The sequence below is a fragment of the Tiliqua scincoides genome, chromosome 6 (assembly GCF_035046505.1).
Source record: "Tiliqua scincoides isolate rTilSci1 chromosome 6, rTilSci1.hap2, whole genome shotgun sequence".
In the NCBI taxonomy this organism is placed as follows: domain Eukaryota; kingdom Metazoa; phylum Chordata; class Lepidosauria; order Squamata; family Scincidae; genus Tiliqua; species Tiliqua scincoides.
In genome coordinates this window covers 42,472,322-42,491,463 of record NC_089826.1, presented here as the reverse complement: position 1 = coordinate 42,491,463, position 19,142 = coordinate 42,472,322, and the positions used below count along the sequence as shown (strand labels likewise).

The following is a 19,142-nucleotide window of genomic DNA, read 5'->3' as shown; positions in this document are numbered from 1 at the left end:
GGGTAGAAATAAGGTACAACAGGCACTCAGGCAAGTGATGTTCTTGCACTGTACGTGCATGCTGAAAAGCTGATCCCCACTGTTAGCTCTGACAGCACAAATCATTGGTCTGACAATGAGTGAGTCAGTTGTGAAGCAGTTGCTGGATTCACTTCAGGTGCCCCTTGACCCTCCATGAAATAGAGACAGTGGTTCTCACCTACTCATGATGTATGCAAAGTGCAAGAATACCGTATGCATCTTATTGGTATCCTCTCCACCTATTTCTGCAAGATCCAATGGCAATCTGTTTATTTGTCAGAAGGAGGAAGATGTTCCTCCTGCTCATGTTGAAGCAGAAGCCATGCAGTCTCTACTGACTCAGATATCCCTGCATTTGGGTCATGGTATTTTAGCACAGACGGCCTTTGCAGTACTTTGTCAAAGGTTGTCTACACCTGCACTGCTGTAATTTGGTCGGCTACTTAGTATTCTGTTCTTCTTAAAGTTGGATATAGTATGTAATTAGCAGTAACTCAAACTTTCAAGCACATGTGCCATTCTAAGTAAATTGCTACTGAAGGAGATGTTTCTGTTGCTGTGGAAATAGCAGTAGTCAAACATTAGGATCATAAGAGCATATGTAGCTGCTGAAACAACAAAGAATAAATCCATATTGTAAGGTTGAGCATTATAGCTGAGATAAAAAGTGTCTTCACTGTGTTATCAAGATACTGAGGAGATTTTAGCAACTATTTCAGGAGTATTTGGGCAATAGAAATGAAATGACTTTTAAAAAAATTCTATTAAAAATAAATATGCAAAGGCCACAATAGCAGAGTAAGTGTATGTCAGTGTGTTTTCCTTGCTTGTTTTGTTTTAATGGGATAAACAGATTTGAGTGCACATGCTAAGATTTGATCAGATTTGATAGATTTAATCTGTCATACTAAGGTGGGCTGTTCTCCAGCATACAACTAACTTGGTGAATTTACAGGTTGTGACTGCATATCTGTGGGTCCTGCATAACCGGTGGGTCCTGAATCTGTGGATTTGCCTGAACCTGTAATCCTCTGGTCACGTTTGGAGGGTTAGTGTGCCCTGACCCTCTGATTTGAATGTCTGTAGGTTTTGGCAACTGCGGGGGTTCCAGAGACACAAGGCATGCCTGTAGTTCAAACGACATCGCATATGGGGGTCAACCCCAAATACTAAACATGGGATATACATTTCTCATGCACTGCTGTTTTCAAAAGGAACAGGAAGCTATAGATATAGATGTAGATTTTGTTACAGGGATATGCATTTCAACATAAAAGTTCCAGTCCTTTGTCACCCCATGTGGTTTTTTGTTTTAAAATAAGATCCTGAATATTTGAAGCTGTCTTTTATTCAGCCAGACTAGATCAGCCTTTTCTACACTAACTGATGGTGACTCTCTGGGAATTCAATAAGGCTCAGTCCCCCCTGGAATCCAGACCCTTCTGCATGCAAAGCATGTGTTCTGTCCCTTCACACATGAGTGTGGGAAGTGAAGAATGCATGTGCTATAGTTGCATCAACTCATTCTAGTAGCTCTGAACGGCCCTCTTAAAAGCCACCCATCTAAGACCGAATGCTTAAAAAACTATTCTTTCTTGCATAAACAAGTGCTGTTTAGATTTTGTTTCTTTCTGGGGGGAAAAAACATTTTTTCAAACTAGTCATGTTTATGTTGGGTGACAGGTAGAAAGCAAAAGAAAAGTGCCAAATTACAGAACCTGAACAGTGTTGTTTCATCCATGGGAAGAATCAGATAGCTTTCAATAGAATACATGGCTTATGACTGAGTGGGTGGTAATCACATATTCCTCTTCATTTTGAAACTGAAGAGTAAGTAAGCACAGAGAAAAACAGAGCTGTGAACATTTGTTTTGTAGAGGGACAACCTTCTAATTTGGGTCCCTGCTTCTTTGTTTTCAAAACTCTATCCAAGAAGTGATAACTAAATTCTAACATAAACCTTCATAACAGCAAATTATTCCTGTGATTCATTCTCTTGTAACACAGATTTATCCTAGAGCTTGACCTGCAATGTTTCCAGGAAAACAGTTATCATTCACTGCTTAGAAAATGGAGGTTATTTGGGGGTGGCTCACATTAACGTTATCCATTTAGAAATCTGCAGTGGTGGAGACATTATTTCATTCAGTTCTGATATCCTTCTAAATGCACAAATGTCCTTCTGCAGCTACTAAGCAGCTGACTCCTAGATAGGTCATTCTTCAGCACAACACGCTGGTGCCCTCAATTGTGCATTTGCTCCCTTTGCTTCTAGTTCCCTTTTCCTATAGTTTCACAATAGCTTAATGTAGAAAACAAGGAGTTTGTGTCACAGAAGTCTGTGATAACAAGACTTTTAAGCTGACACTTTACAGTAGATTTATTTTAAAGTAACCATTCCTTTTCTTTTGCTGTTGTGCACTCAAAACTGCATCCATTCCCAATGGAATTGAAAAATACCGGTCGGTGTCACCTTCTACGGTACAGAGCCTTGTGTGCACTATCCTTTCATATTTTAGTGCTTCCCACATGTTCTTGTAACCAGAAAAACAGTACTGTGAATCTAGTACTAAAAATATTAGCTTGTTAACTATTAACAGCTCCAAAACGTATGCCCTGTTACTATTTTCAGGTGATACTGTTTTTCTTTTCTTTTTTTCTTTTACAAAAACAACTATAAACAATTACACATAACACATAACAAAAAACATAACACACTTCACTACACAAAAAACACAAAGGGTGCAGGAAATCATATATCATTATCATATATCACTAAAACTAATAAATCATTACATATCTTAATCAATTCCTCTTCTAAATTTACCTATTAATATCATTTTTCATTCATCATACATGTATCATATCATATCAAAGATAATATATATGTAATACAATCATCTAAATGCCCTATCATATATTTCTAAAACTTCATTTTCACCCAAGCATAAAAGGGTTTTTTCCCTTGCTCAATTTGTGTCGGTTTCCGTTGGTAATCCAAAATGTCTGTCCGTTTCCATCACATTCATTATTTTCTCTATTAATTCATTTTTCATTAGTATTGTAGAATCCTTACAATATCTAGCATATAAGATTCTTGCTACAGTTAAAATCATAACTAGGTATACATTGTTTTCTTTATCTATAATATCTAAAAAAATATAACATTTGTTGCTCTAGTAAGTTTTTTATTATGCTTCCAGATCTGTTCCCATTGATCTATTGTGATATTATGGCCTATATTTTATGCCCATTTTAACATGCATTGTTTGACTGTTTCTTCTTACATCTCAAAGTCCAATAATCCATCTTATAATGCATATATTAATTTTGATCTCAATCTTTCTTTAAATTAAATGGCAACACCTTTTTTTTCATCTGAAGCCACAAAAACTTCTCCTAAGTTTTTATTCACCACCAATGCGCTATTCATTAGTCATCACGTTTCTTTTTACTAGTCTTCCTCTCTTTTTGTCTTTCTCTTGCTGCTATTGGTGAGCGCCTCTTACTCTAGGCTCTTCCCCTCTCTGATTCATCTGTTGCTTCTAAGTCATCTGATTTCTTTTCATACGACTCCATTTCTGGTCTATATTCTTCTAATTCTTTTCTTCTTGATTTCTCTTTCTCCTTTTCTTCCTTTCTTATCTCGTTTTTCATCACTGTACTCAAGACGTTTTCTGCTTTCATTGTTGAATTTATATTATATATCTGTGTCTGATATTGAAAAAACATACCTTCAGGAGACAGCCATTTACATAGTATTTGCTTTTCTCTTTAAAATTTTGTCAGGTTTTCATATTCTTTTCTCTTCTTCCTCAGTCTCCATGGAACATGTCTCAAAATGTTGATTTTGTTATCATCCACTGTCCATTCCTTTTCTTTTGAGGCCTTCAGTAATTTATCTCTGTAAAAGGTTCTGATGAATTTCACATGGATTTCTCTTGGTAATTCGTGTTTTCTCAGATAGGAAGTGCTCACTCTTCTCGCTGAGTCCAATTCTTTAGATATCTCCTGCATCGGTGTATCAATCCATTCTGATATTAATCTGACAATCTGTTGCGATGTATTTTCTCGTTTCTCCTCTGGTATATTTGGTATCCTCACCACTCAAGCTGCACTAGCCATCTGAATTTCCATTAATGTTGTCTCTGCATCATACTGATTTTCTTCTATCTCCGATATTTTAGCTTGATCTTTTCTTATCTTTTGTCCCAATCTCTTAATCTTTTGTTTATTTTCTTCTGATGTAATTTTCACCTCCATCAGTTGTCCAGTAAGATCATCTAATCGTTTTGTTAAGGCATCCATGCTAGCTTGAGTTTGTACAGATTGGTTTGTTAGCTGCTGTACCATTGCCAACAGTTTTTCTATGTTGTCTTGCACAGTCTGTTTCCAGTCTCTTATCTTGTTTATATCTATAGCCTTGGCAACACCATTCCTCCGTCCGCAGGAATGTCAGAACATCCAGCCGCTCCTTCAGGCACTCCCAAACGATAGTAACAAACCAAGGCAATAAATGCTCCAATACACAAACTTTTTAAGGACAGTTAATTTGTAATCCACCGAAATTCAAAGTTGTAAAGTTGTAATTATATTTTCATATATCCATAGCAAGCTTTGTAAATCTCCTCTACGATTTCTCCTCATACTGATAAATAGCGGGGGGGGGGAACCTCCCCCCCCCTTCTCATGGCAAGAAAACAAATCAGGTAATCAAATTATTCAGTCCACGCCAGGCATACACAAACAGAATAACACTTACTTAAGTCTTTCAACGTCTTTCCCTGCTGGGGCCTTCAGCTTGATTTCAAAATGAATTCTTCACCATTGCTGCCAAGACGGCGGAATCTCCTGGGAAAGCCCCCCTGGCCGGGCTTTTCCTCCTCAGGAATCGTGCCATCACATGGAGGAGTTTGTCTCTCCTTACAAATAATCCTCAGATCTCCTCAGATCCGCAGTTTTTGGGGGAAAATAGAGTTCCTTTCAAGAGCTTGATGAAGGCACGTCTGCTCAGCTAGCCGCTTTTTCTTTTCTGTCATTTCATCTTGGAAATGGATTTTCTTGCTTTTTAAAAGAAAAAAAAACTCTAAAGCGATTCTTGCTTCCTGTGATATACTGTGATGTTATAATAGGGGAGTTCAAACCCATTTTTTCACCCCAATATCTGTTAACACAGAATGTTGGAAATAGAGTATACAACAGCCTAGCAACTGTTTCCAGAGGTCCACCCTGTATGTTTCTCTTCTTCAGCTAGATCAGTGGTTCCCAGACTGGTAGGTTGTGACCCATCAGGGGAACCAGAAGCAGGGCATTTCCTTTTAAGGGGAATGCCCTGTAGGGATGGCAGTGATACGATCGCCTTTATCATGACACTGCCAGGGACAAAGGGGGGGTACTCGCCCTCAGCAGCGCTGGCCTTCTGGGAGTGCGGGAATCCTGCAGACGCCTCCACAGGGCTCCCCAAGCCTCAGAATGACTAACAATTGCAACCAGAACCCACTTCTGGTTTTTGATCTCAAAACTGGAAGTGGGTTCCTATCGCTATCTTTTTGTCATTCTGAGGCCTGAGGAGCCCTGCAGAGGCTTCCTGTACCCCCAGGAAGCTGGTGGTGCCACAGGTAAGTATGAAAACCCCACTTTGTCCCTGGCAGTGTTGTGTTCCATTGCCCTTGAATGCCTTGGTGTGTGTTCCATTCCTTGAAGCCTTGGTGGCCGACCTGGAGAAGCGCAGGCAGGCAGAGGAGGACTGTGGGGAGACTTCCGGGGACGATCAGGCTTCGTCCCAACCTCAGGCGTGCAGCTCCTCAGCTGCCCGGGTGGGAAGTCTCAGGACTGGAGGACGTCATCCTGGAGAGGAGGGAAACAGTCCCCTAAGGGGGACCCCTTCTCCAGGGGATGGGCCCGTATCCAAATGCACTCAGGATACTCCTCGGTGGGAGGGGGGTCGGGGGCTTCTTGTAGTAGGGGATTTGATTATTAGAAACATAGAGAGGAGGGTTTGCGACGGATGTGAGGACCGCATGGTGACTTGCCTGCCTGGTGCGAAGGTTGCGGACATCACTTCTCATCTAGACAGGCTGGTAGACAGTGCTGGGGGAGAGGTAGCGGCTGTGGTGCATGTCGGCACCAACGACGTGGGCAAGTTTAGCTGGGAGGTCCTGGAGGCCAAATTTAGGCTTTTAGGCAGGAAGCTGAAAGCCAGGACCTCAAAGGTAGCATTCTCTGAAGTGCTACGTGTTCCATGCGCAGGGCCAGCTAGGCAGGCGGAGATCAGGGCTCTCAATGCGTGGATGAGACGGTGGTGTAGGGTTTAGATTCGTTAGGCACTGGGGAATGTTTTGGGACAAGCGGGGCCTGTACAAGAGGGGCGGGCTCCACTTGAACCAGAATGGAACCAGACTGCTGGCGCATAACATTAAAAAGGTGGCAGAGCAGCTTTTAAACTGATCCTTGGGGGAAGGCCGACAGGAGCCAAGGGGCATCCGGTTTGGGACTCCTCATCCCTATGGGATGAGGATGGGGAGGTTAGAGAACAACAAGACAAAGGCAGAGTAGGAGAAGAAATTGGGAAAGGTAGCGTGATGGGATGTGATAGACGGTTTGGCACAATGAGAGGATGCGGGGACAAAGGAGCGAATAAGCAGCCCATCCTAGGGCATTCCATGTACAAATGCTTTTATGCAAATGCCTGAAGTCTACGAGCAAAGGTGGGAGAACTGGAATGTCTGGTGACAAAGGAAAACATTGACATAGTGGGCATAACAGATACCAGGTGGAATGCGGAGAATCAGTGGGATACCGCAATCCCGGGCTATAAACTCTACAGGAGGGACAGGCAGGGGCATGTTGGAGGTGGGGTGGCCGTTTATGTTAAGGAAGGGATAGAATCCAGCAAAGTAGAGATTGAAGGTGGGTCCGACTCCACCATAGAATCTCTGTGGGTTAAATTACCAGGCTTGTGCAGCAATGTAATACTGGGGGCGTGCTATCGTCCTCCAGACCAGAAATCGAATGGGGATCTTGAAATGAGGAAACAGATCAGGGAGGTGACAAGGAGGGACAGGGTTGTAATCATGGGGGACTTCAATTATCCTCATATTGACTGGGTCAATTTGTGTTCTGGTCACGATAAGGAAACCGGATTTCTTGACACGCTAAATGACTGTGGCTTAGAGCAGCTAGTCACGGAACCCACCAGAGGACAGGTGACTCTGGATTTAATATTGTGCGGTATGCAGGACCTGGTTAGAGATGTAAACGTTACTGAGCCATTGGGGAACAGTGATCATGCTGCAATCCGTTTTGACATGCACGTTGGGGGAAGAATACCAGGCCAATCTCTAACAAAAACCCTTGACTTCCGATGGGCAGACTTCCCCCAAATGAGGAGGCTGGTTAGAAGGAGGTTGAAAGGGAGGGTAAAAAGAGTCCAATCTCTCCAGAGTGCATGGAGGCTGCTTAAAACAACAGTAATAGAGGCCCAGCAGAGGTATATACCGCAAAGAAAGAAGGGCTCCACTAAATCCAGGAGGGTGCCTGCATGGCTAACCAGCCAAGTTAGAGAGGCTGTGAAGGGCAAGGAAGCTTCCTTCCGTAAATGGAAGTCTTGCCCTAATGAGGAGAATAAAAAGGAACATAAACTGTGGCAAAAGAAATGTAAGAAGGTGATACGGGAGGCCAAGCGAGACTATGAGGAACGCATGGCCAGCAACATGAAGGGGAATAATAAAAGCTTCTTCAAATATGTTAGAAGCAGGAAACCCGCCAGAGAAGCGGTTGGCCCTCTGGATGGTGAGGGAGGGAAAGGGAAGATAAAAGGAGACTTAGAGATGGCAGAGAAATTAAATGAGTTCTTTGCATCTGTCTTCACGGCAGAAGACCTCTGGCAGATACCGCTGCCCGAACGGCCCCTCCTGACCGAGGAGTTAAGGTAGATAGAAGTTAAAAGAGAAGATGTTTCAGACCTCATTGATAAATTAAAGATCAATAAGTTACCGGGCCCTGATGGCATCCACCCAAGAGTTATTAAGGAATTGAAGAATGAAGTTGCAGATCTCTTGACTAAGGTATGCAACTTGTCCCTCAAAACGGCCACGGTGCCAGAAGATTGGAGGATAGCAAATGTCACGCCTATTTTAAAAAAGGGAAAGAGGGGGGACCCGGGAAACTATAGGCTGGTCAGCCTAACATCCATACCGGGTAAGATGGTAGAATGCCTCATCAAAGATAGGATCTCAAAACACATAGACGAACAAGCCTTGCTGAGGGAGAGTCAGCATGGCTTCTGTAAGGGTAAGTCTTGCCTCACGAACCTTATAGAATTCTTTGAAAAGGTCAACAGGCATGTGGATGTGGGAGAACCCGTGGACATTATATATCTGGACTTTCAGAAGGCGTTTGACACAGTCCCTCACCAAAGGCTACTGAAAAAACTCCACAGTCAGGGAATTAGAGGACAGGTCCTCTCATGGATTGAGAACTGGTTGGAGGCCAGGAAGCAGAGAGTGGGTGTCAATGGGCAATTTTCACAATGGAGAGAGGTGAAAAGCGGTGTGCCCCAAGGATCTGTCCTGGGACCGGTGCTTTTCAACCTCTTCATAAATGACCTGGAGACAGGGTTGAGCAGTGAAGTGGCTAAGTTTGCAGACGACACCAAACTTTTCTGAGTGGTGAAGACCAGAAGTGATTGTGAGGAGCTCCAGAAGGATCTCTCCAGACTGGCAGAATGGGAAGCAAAATGGCAGATGCGCTTCAATGTCAGTAAGTGTAAAGTCATGCACATTGGGGCAAAAAATCAAAACTTTAGATATAGGCTGATGAGTTCTGAGCTGTCTGTGACAGATCAGGAGAGAGATCTTGGGGTGGTGGTGGACAGGTCGATGAAAGTGTCGACCCAATGTGCGGCGGCAGTGAAGGCCAATTCTATGCTTGTGATCATTAGGAAGGGTATTGAGAACAAAATGGCTAGTATTATAATGCCGTTGTACAAATCGATGGTAAGGCCACACCTGGAGTATTGCGTCCAGTTCTGGTCGCCGCATCTCAAAAAAGACATAGTGGAAATGGAAAAGGTGCAAAAGAGAGCGACTAAGATGATTACGGGGCTGGGGCACCTTCCTTATGAGGAAAGGCTACGGCGTTGGGCCTCTTCAGCCTAGAAAAGAGACGCCTGAGGGGGGACATGATTGAGACATACAAAATTATGCAGGGAATGGACAGAGTGGATAGGGAGATGCTCTTTACACTCTCACATAATACCAGAACCAGGGGACATCCACTAAAGTTGAGTGTTGGGCGGGTTAGGACAGACAAAAGAAAATATTTCTTCACTCAGCATGTGGTCGGTCTGTGGAACTCCTTGCCACAGGATGTGGTGCTGGCGTCTAGCCTAGACGCCTTTAAAAGGGGATTGGACAGGTTTGTGGAGGAAAAATCCATTATGGGGTACAAGCCATGATGTGTATCCGCAACCTCCTGATTTTAGAAATGGGTTATGTCAGAATGCCAGATGCAAGGGAGGGCACCAGGATGAGGTCTCTTGTTATCTGGTGTGCTCCCTGGGGCATTTGGTGGGCCGCTGTGAGATACAGGAAGCTAGACTAGATGGGCCTATGGCCTGATCCAGTGGGGCTGTTCTTATGTTCTTATGCCACTTCCCTGCAAAGACTTACATGGTTCCCAACTTCCCTGTAGAAGTTTGGGAACCACTGAGCTAGATGTATGAATTGTAGCTTGAAAGTGCAGTTTATGAGTGTGGTGAGTCAGATTCAGCTTTTCTTTGGGTTGTATCCAAGCTTTTCTTGTGGAGGAAGCTCTTTTGGTTGGAGGAAGGCAACCTTTGGTTACAATTCATTCTCATTAGTCAAAAAAAAAATGGAAAATGCAGCTAGTTTCAGTACATGTATTTCCAGCTCTCTGATCTGATAGGCTGATATAAAACTATATGACTTAGATAGAAGTTATTAGTTTAGGCTACATCCATTCTCACAACAGCAATAAGATAGTTGTACATATGGTGTGAGAAGTGTTGTTTGAGTTATCCTAACCAAACAACTTCTAACCCAAATCCTAACCAACTTTCCTACACTGGCATAGCTGTGCTAATGGGATGTGTGCTGCATCCTGTAGTTGGGTGGCACTCATGGAGGCCTCCTCAAGGTAAGGGAATGCTTGTTCCCTTACCTCAGAGCTGCATTGCCCTTACGTTGGTGCTGGAAAGTGGATTAGGATTGCACCCTTGGACTGCAGTGTCTTGTGCACATTTACCTGAGAGTAATCCCCATTGAACTCAGTGGAGCTTACTTCTGAGTAGCTATGCATAGGATAGCAGTGCTGATCAGTTAGGACTTAGAATGCATCCCTGTACTCTGCTGGTAGAATTACTCATATGAGAGAAACCCAGTTCCCAGGTGCAGGGTAAATTATGACAGCAGCCTCTGGCTTGTGTACCACCAGTGAGTGTTTATGACATTATACTTATCATGCATGGGAATGTATTTTTTTTTTTCTATTTTGGTCTCTCCACCCATACTCAGCCCCTGATAAATTGTCCTTTATTGTCTCCAGCCGTTTGTCATTTAAGGAAGGGTGACTTAGTTGAACACAACAAGAGAGTGGTGAAAGCCCAAAGAGAAGATGAACCTGGATGTACTCACAATTCTAGCCCTTCTGATTGATCTCAGTGGAAGAGTTAAGCACATTCTGTACTTAACTATCTCGCATTGACTTTTAATATTGGCTGGATTAAAGAGCTTTGCCATGCTTACCCAAACTTCAACAGGGTAACATCCCTAGTGGTCATTTGTAAACAATTATGAGTTATACAAGAGCACCCTTTCACAGGGGTAGCAGACTGTCATTTGATTCTTTGGCATATGAGTTGTCACTTGAAAGTTATAGAGCATTTGTATTCTCATTCTTGCCTCTTTCTTTTGCAGAGAGCGAATGCGCCAGTCTGCAATGTTTGAATTGTGCCAGGGAATGCACCAGATCAGCCTTCAATTTGTTCGCTTGCAACTTAGCTTTGAAGAATACACCATAATGAAAGTTTTGCTGTTGTTAAGTACAGGTAAGATGGTCAATTAATTCCACCCATAATTGTTAACTACTAAGCTAATACAATATTGTATCTGACTAGTCAGAATGACAGAGGGAATGATAAAAAGGGCTTGAATACAAGAGCAGGTTAAACTCTAGGTTCAGTGTTTTGAACTAAACATCTGCTGCAAATTTTGAGAAGCCAGAATCTGATAGTTGGGCTTCAGTTCTTCACAGAACTAGAAAATTAGTCCAAATTCTCAGATGCCTCCATGAATAGATGAAGAGTGGAAATGAGGATAAACATAGAATTTTCCCAACATTCTTCTGATCATCTAATAACTGGGAAACCTAACACAAGTAAATGGCTATATTGTGGGGGGTGGGAAGCCCTAGCTGTTTGCAGAACTCTATAAATCCAACAAATAATAATAAAATAATTATTATTGAACTAAATCTAAAAATAATTAAAATAAGTATTAAATAATTATTAATTAAATAATTATTATTATTCTGTTCATCGAATAACTGGGAAACCTAACACAAACAAATGGACATATTTGGGCTTGGGAAACTCTAGCTGTTTGCAGAACTCTGTTTAAAGAAAACAGTAAATCAAAAAAATAATTATTAAAGGGTTTCCAGAATATACAGAGTGGTTGCACAGAATATGTCTGTGCAAACATTAGACATTCTGTCTGAAATTAGGAGGCATAGTTCCAGGTATTGCAACCCACCATAAATTGTTCTAATTTTTTTGTTTACTTGAATCATGTGACCAGTTGTTGAAATTTGTTTAGAAATTGAACGATGGCCATATCAAGGAAATTTCTCTCAGTTAACATGGAAGAAACCACATCTCAGCTGTGGGGTGCATGTGTTTGCTTTCCCCAGCTCTCAAAATAGGAAAGATTGCCAGTTGCTTTGCCACACTAAAGAAGCTGAATAAAAAATTAGGCATATATCCAAAAGTCTGAAGATTTTCATTTTGTTTATGATTACCCTATATTTGTTTTTAATTCTGATCGATGCTGGTATAATAATTTAATAATTTAAAAGGTTACTAGTAATTTGTTAGTAGATTTACTAGTAAAAGGAGCATTATTATTTTCCAGATTTAATTAATGTCAGCTGAATATTACATACTTGCTATGCATGGAAGATATATTTACAAAAATGTGACATGCAGCTTATATCTGATCATATAATCCTGAACTCATATGATTTTTTTATACGTGAAATTATGTACTGACCAGACCATCAAAAACATCAAGGGGTGAGCAGAAACATGGCCAACCCGACCATTAAATCATGTGTTGTGGCATGCATCAGGGGAGTTGGTGGAAGGAGTGGTGAATTTGGGCTGCCCTTCATCCTCAGTCTGCCACCACTCTCCTCCAGCCCACTGTGGATACAAGCCACATTGATGCGTTCTGTGCTCACGAAATGTGAGTGGAATCATATTGTCCCCTTTCCTCCCCGTGCTCTGTCCTTGTGTGGGGTTTAAAAGGAATGTTTCCCTTTTAAACTTTAAATGCCACACAGGAAATGAGCACTACCCTTCTAGTCACTTCATACTCACATGGCATTCAATATTTAAAGAGATGCATTTTATTTGAACTTTAAACCCCTGTGAGGACAGATCATAGTCAGAAGGTAAAGAGGATATAAGAATATAAAGAAGAGCCCTGCTGGATCAGGCTAAAGGCCCATCTGGTCTGCCTTCCTGTATTGCAAGTGGCCCGCCAGCTGCCTCAGGGAGCACACAAAATACCTGCATCCTGTTGTCCACTTCCTTGCATCTCGTACTCTGAGGTAGCCTATTTCTCAAACCAGGAGGTTGCATATACCCATCATGACTTTTCTTCTCTTCTCCTTCTAGTCCTGCTTGAAGAAGAAGGGGTGTGTGGAAACTGCTGCACTCAATATCATCTCCCCTCGACTACTTGGTGCTTACAAAGCACTCAAGTAATCATTGACAGGCAATAGGTACAGGCCACCCCTTTCCCTTTAGTTTGCTTACCAGGAGCTTTATCTGCAGCCTGCCTGGTCCAAGCTGCTTCAGTTTGATATGAGCTGAAGCAGTACTGACTGGGAACCTGCACTGCTTCTATTTCTTTTTGGGAAATGACTTTAGCAACTTTACAGAATGCTTCATGTCTGATTCCTAGGAAATGTCAAAGCCTGCTTGAAGGCTACAGGACCTAGCAGAGAGATCTTCACTCCAGTCTGTTCCCTCAAAGCAGGATGAGTGACAGAACTGGTATTCCTGAGAGGCCCATTACAATGCACCCAGCCAAGTATTAGACCAAATTGGCTCCCATTTCAGTATGGGAGCCGCCATTTACCACCCATTAGACTCGTTTTTGTCTTTTCCAAAACCAAGACTATCTAATAACTGCTCCCAGAGCAGCTATTTGCTTGTAGTTTGCTTGTCTCCTACTGTTGAATTATTTATAGACACATCTAAAAACTAGAATTGTCATGAAATAACTATTGCCCTATCAGTTTGGCTCTCTCTCTCTCTCTCTCTCTCTCTCTCTCTCTCTCTCTCTCTGTGTGTGTGTGTGTGTGTGTGTGTGTGTGTGTGTGTAAAATTCAGCAGTTATTTAAAAAGGTGTTTGTCTTGGAATTGTGGTGTGTGCTATTCAGGATGGGCCATTTAAATATCACACACCTGCCTCTACTAGTACAAAGGACCTATTTCAGATTTTGCTTTAACAATATTTACAACAACCCTTACTATGTATGCAACCTCTGTAGTGTACACGGAACAGGTCATAATGGAAGAACTGATGATTCTTAGGATTGTCTGCAAGGATATGTAAAAAATAATCTCTGAGAGATATCTGACCCTCTTGACAGAAATATTTTGTACAGTGTTGATGAAGTTTGTGAAACTTAACTCTTAAGGCTCATTAGAGCCTGGAAACATTGAGTATGGTGTGCAATGCTTAATAATTGTTTTAATGTAAAGTCATAAGTTTTTATTGGCAATGAAATTAGACTTAAAATCATACCAGATAGTTATTTCCTGGATGAATATTATTTGGACTCTGTATTGGTTCTTAAAGTGAGATTGAAGATTAAAAGAAAACACACAAACCAGGGAACATCCCCATTCTCTAAGCCCAGCAGAGGCTGCACACATCTGTCTGCGGCCTCTGCAAGGCTCAGACTGAGCCTTACTGTGCTTAAAAAAAAAGAGAGAGCAACTTTTGGTTTTATGAAAAAAACTACAAGTGATGTTTTAATGCCTTATAAGGGCGCACATATGTGGGGAGACCCTGTGGACCCAATCTGTAGACAAGTGAATCCATGGATACGGGATCCTTGAATACGGGGTCCCTTTTACTTTCTGTTGCAGTTTTGTGTCAGGAGTATTGGTTTGTCACAGTTCTTATGGCATTATAATACATACAGATTAAAAGCTGGTGTGATAGTGGCAGATTACTGCTGAAATATTGTGCCTTGAGTTTAGACTTCTGGATGTCATTACTGATCCCAATGCTCTCCTGCCAGCATCTTCCTGTTCCCATTTTTTTTTAAAAACACCAATCTGCCTTTCTCAACCAACCAGTACTAAGAGACTGGTTGAAGTTTATGTGCATATGGAACAGGTGAATGGAGCATTTGAGTCAAGTGCATAAATTATGCATGTGTATATAGTGAAGCATGGAGTGCACAACCTTGAGCCTTCTGAAACATTCATATTTGAAATAAATGAATGAAAATAGGAAGACTGAGGTGTGAAAGTACAGTAAATCAACTGGTTTTATGTCTGTATGCTAACTTTAATGAGGAACAGGAGTCCAGGTGGTTCATAATTGCTAATATGAAAAGGAGGGCCCGTTTGAGCCCTTAAGATGCCTGCTAGTGGCATGTGATCATATAGATGTGAATATTTGCAGACAGTGTGCTAGAGCAGCCATGCTATATCACGCTGGGATGGGGATGGCAGGATGAGGAGACTTCAAACATCTAGTCATGTCCTAAGATTTGTTATGTAAGCCAACTTGGGTGCCCCATTGCGTGGTAGAAAGGCGGGGTAAGAATTCATCATCATCATCCTAAACACAGTTTTTGGTAAAACATTTAAGGAAAAATAACACCTTGCAAAAAATGCTTTTATTTTGCATAGCATGATGCTCATATTTTCTGTAACATGTCTGCTCAAGAATATATTCCAGTTTAAAAGCATTATTTATCTCCAGAGGTGGTGGCGAATCTTGAAAGCAGTTATATGTATTTCACTTTTTTTCCTCAACTGCAGTATTGGAGTTACCTGGAAGTTTGTTAACTCCTTTTAATGTCTGGAAGAAAATGTTACCACTTTTCTGATGTGTTTACCTTTCAAGTAGGTCAAAGAATGCAGGTCACAAAAACATTTTCAGGTTTTTGTTCTATTCTGCTGTGCTCCAAACTAGCCTTTCACATGCACTTGACTAAAAAGGACTCTTGCAAAACCCACCAGACTCTATGCACAGTGCAAGGCATTTGGAAGCTGCATTACACACAACATGGTGCTTGCTTACCATTAGTGAATGACCTCAGTGACAAACTGTCTTTTCTTTCAAAGAGAATTTAACAGATCATTGAATAAAACATTTGTATCCTTTTAATTATAGTTCCCAAGGATGGTCTCAAGAGCCAAGCTGCATTTGAAGAAATGAGGGCAAATTATATTAAAGAGCTGAGGAAGATGGTAACTAAACATCCAAACAGTTCTGGGCAAAGTTGGCAGCGATTTTACCAACTGACAAAGCTCCTAGACTCCATTCATGATGTAAGTAATTGGCTTGTTAGCACAGAAGACACTGTTTTGTAGTGAAATAGAATAAAGAAATCCCCTGGCTGAAGTCACCTGATATGCTGTCAAGACAGGGAATTCATACAAAAAACTTAAAATTTCTACTTACATGCTACACAGTGATGGGAAACTTAGGGTCCAGTCCTATCCGACTTTGCAGTGTTGATGCAACTGTGTCAATGGGGCGTGCACTGCGTCCTGTGATGGGGGCTGTCCTGGAGGCCTCCTCAAGGTCCTTAGGGCTGCATTGCAGCTGCATTGGTGCTGGAAAGTTGGAAAGGATTGGGCCCTAAATGTAATCACTTGCTGTTGAAGAGTTCCCCCTTCTCTGCCTATAGCGCTGAGTGAGGAGAATGATGGATGTGATATTTTCACATCATTCATTCTCCCCCCCCCCCATGGTAACCAATAATGTAAAGCAGGAGATGAAGAAGAACATAGCATGAAGGCGCCATACCTTGCATTTCCCTTGCTAAATATTATGGGAAGAAAAGAGGAAACTGAATTCAAGGTGGCTGATTTCAGTAGCAATCTCTTGATCAGATTGACCCTGAGAGGGGGGAAAAATGTATTGAAAATTTGAAGAACTGTTTTCTGACCCTATTGAATCAGATATCACTCTCCTAATAGATCTGCTTAAAAGCTGGAGGAGCCATTTGATGACTAATGTTCTGCAGGCAGGAATACTGGAAGCTGCCTTTGAGTCATCAAGTGGTTTAAACCAATCCTTGTCAGAAGAAAAGTTCATGAACTGTGCTGAGAGCTGACCACTGAGTCAGTACAAATCAATTTAAGGCATTGGATTAAAATTCCATTGAAAAGTAAGAACAGGGTTACCAAATTTTTAAAAAAATATGCATATGCGTCTGTGATAAAACTTTCATTGCTGGCCCCTGGTAACACAAGCCACTATTCTCATTACCTCTTATTTTTGCATAGTCTTATTGAAGTCTATGGAACTCTTTAAAATGTGTTGATCTGTGATTTGTCTTCAAAAAAATGACAAATTGCATTGAACTGGGTCTGTTATTATAAAGGTCTTTAAATTCTGTACTCATGTAACTGTATTATTATTGACATAACTCCCAACTAATTTTCCAGTGGAATTTGGGTTTCTTTCTAGCTTCTATTTTGTGGAATCAACAGTTACAAGAGGACAGCCTACTGTTCTGAGTCTCTTTAAAAGCTGTTAAATTGTATAGCCAAAGCAAGCAAACTCCTCTGCTCCCTTCTTCTAATGTAGTTGGGAAATACACATTTCATACACATGCTGTGTACAGAATCTTTGGCCTCACTATGTGAGAGGCTGCATATAAATGTGCTTCTTTGTGCTTGCCTGGCTTATTTGTGAAGGCGCGTTACAGTGTGGTGCATTTGAGGTCAAATCTGTATGAGAGCCTGAGGTCTGTTTCCAGAACATACATATGGAATTATTTTTCAAGTAATGTGGTGTTAATTAAAACACTGAAAAATCTTGGTAGGAGTTGGGAGTATTATTAGTACTGCAGTAACAGCTCATTCTTTAGAGACTAGTTTCTGTTTTTGAGGAGGGGGAGAGAAGACTTTTTTGTCTGTCCACATCATTTTGCTTTGTAGACCAAATTAGGATGCAATTCTAATCCACTTTCCAGCACCAACGTAAGGGCAAGGTAGCTCGGAGGTAAGGGAACGAGTATTCCCTTACTTTGAGGAGGCCTCTATGAGTGCCACCCAACTGCAGGATACATGCAGCACATGTGCCATTAGCACTGCTATGCCAGTGCTGGAAAGTTGGTTAGGATTTGAACCTTATTTAGATTGGTCAGCTAGTAAAGGTAAATTGAAGCTGATGAATCCAAATCAGCACCAGGTTAATTGGATTGTGGATGACTTCCTGAAACTTGGGGTGGTATGTGAGGTAACATTCTCATCAATGTCATTAAAGTAGCAGGATGTGGATCTAGAATAGTTATACACTCCATGTGAACTAGACAGATTTTGACAAATGTCCATGTTGGAGTAATTGCAGTGCTGGTATGTACTGGTGGACATGCCCACAGATTTCAGAGTCTGTAAAGTTTAGTTCGTGCAGTTGCATCACAGGAGCCAGTGTGATGCATAAATACCCTAGAGGGTGAGCTTATTCAGGTATATGGAAGGTACCTGGTATAATCTGTTGATGGAACTACATCAACAAGATCTTGGTTTGAAAAATGGTCGAATCACAGATTTGGTGCCTGTGGAAAACTAAAACTAAGGGCTAAAACTAGCTTTGTGTTTTCATTATTATTTCTATAATATATTGCACTCATGGAAACAGTGTAGAGACTGATACAAGGGAGACAACAGATGAAGGGAAGTGGGTGGAATTCGGATAAAATAAGGGAAAAGCATGCAATTACAGTGGCCTCTTGGCATCCGCGGGAGATCAGTTCCAGGACTCCCCAAGGACACCGAACTGTACAGTAATGAAATCCACTGGGGGCTGTGCAGTGGCGCAATGTGTCCAACCCTCTGGATGCTTCCCGGCCTCTTTCGAAGCCTCCTGGATGTGGCCAGAAGCCACTTCTGGTTATGTGCAGGAAGTCCTCTGAGGTCCTGCAGCCAAAGGCTCACATCCACAAATATTCAAATCCACAGATGCCAGGTCTGTAAATAAGGAGGGCCTGCTATATTCAGTATGTAGATAAGCTTAGTTACAATAGGGAATGGATGCTAAGACATAGATACAAAGACTTCCAGAAAAGGTGGATTTTCAGACAAATGTTGAAGGTTGTTACTAGGGAAGCATTCTACTGGCATTTTGGGAGGTAGTTCCAATAAGGGGAGGCAAGGGTGAAATGTCACAGTTGTTCAAGAGAGCAGTAGATTTTTGAATGGATGAGAATGGAATTGGAAGAGTGAGGATCAGGCAGGAGTATAAAAATTTATGATAACTGAGAGGTAGGGAGGGATGAGACCACGGAGGGCTTTGAATGTAAGGAAATGGAGCTTGTGCTGGATCTGAGAGGGACAGGAAGGCAGTGTTAAAGTTTAAGGCAATGGTTCTTGAACATTTCCGGCCCACGGCTCCCCTGATCTTTGTGGCCATTGGCCACGGCTCCCCATTACATCACCTCACCTCAGTTACCCCCAAAATGGGTATGAAGGTGTTATAATTATACACTAGAAACAAAAAACAGCTGCCAGCACTCTGAGGCTGCAATCTTAACCACACGTACCTGAGAGCAAGCCCCAATGAACAAAATAGAACTTACTTCTGAGTAGACCTGGTTAGGATTGTGCCCTGAGTTTG

At 41.8% G+C, this 19,142-nt stretch overlaps 1 protein-coding gene across 4 annotated transcripts in view; it reads left to right on the top strand.

The window, feature by feature from the left end:
• The window catches only part of NR3C2 (nuclear receptor subfamily 3 group C member 2), a 175,313-nt gene that overhangs the window by 139,405 nt on the left and 16,766 nt on the right, over positions 1–19,142 (top strand). For all 4 annotated transcript variants that reach the window (XM_066632975.1, XM_066632976.1, XM_066632973.1 and 1 more), the window contains 2 exons: positions 10,959–11,089; positions 15,687–15,844. In XM_066632975.1, the coding sequence (XP_066489072.1) occupies positions 10,959–11,089; positions 15,687–15,844 (289 nt within the window). The remainder of the gene's footprint in view (positions 1–10,958; positions 11,090–15,686; positions 15,845–19,142) is intronic.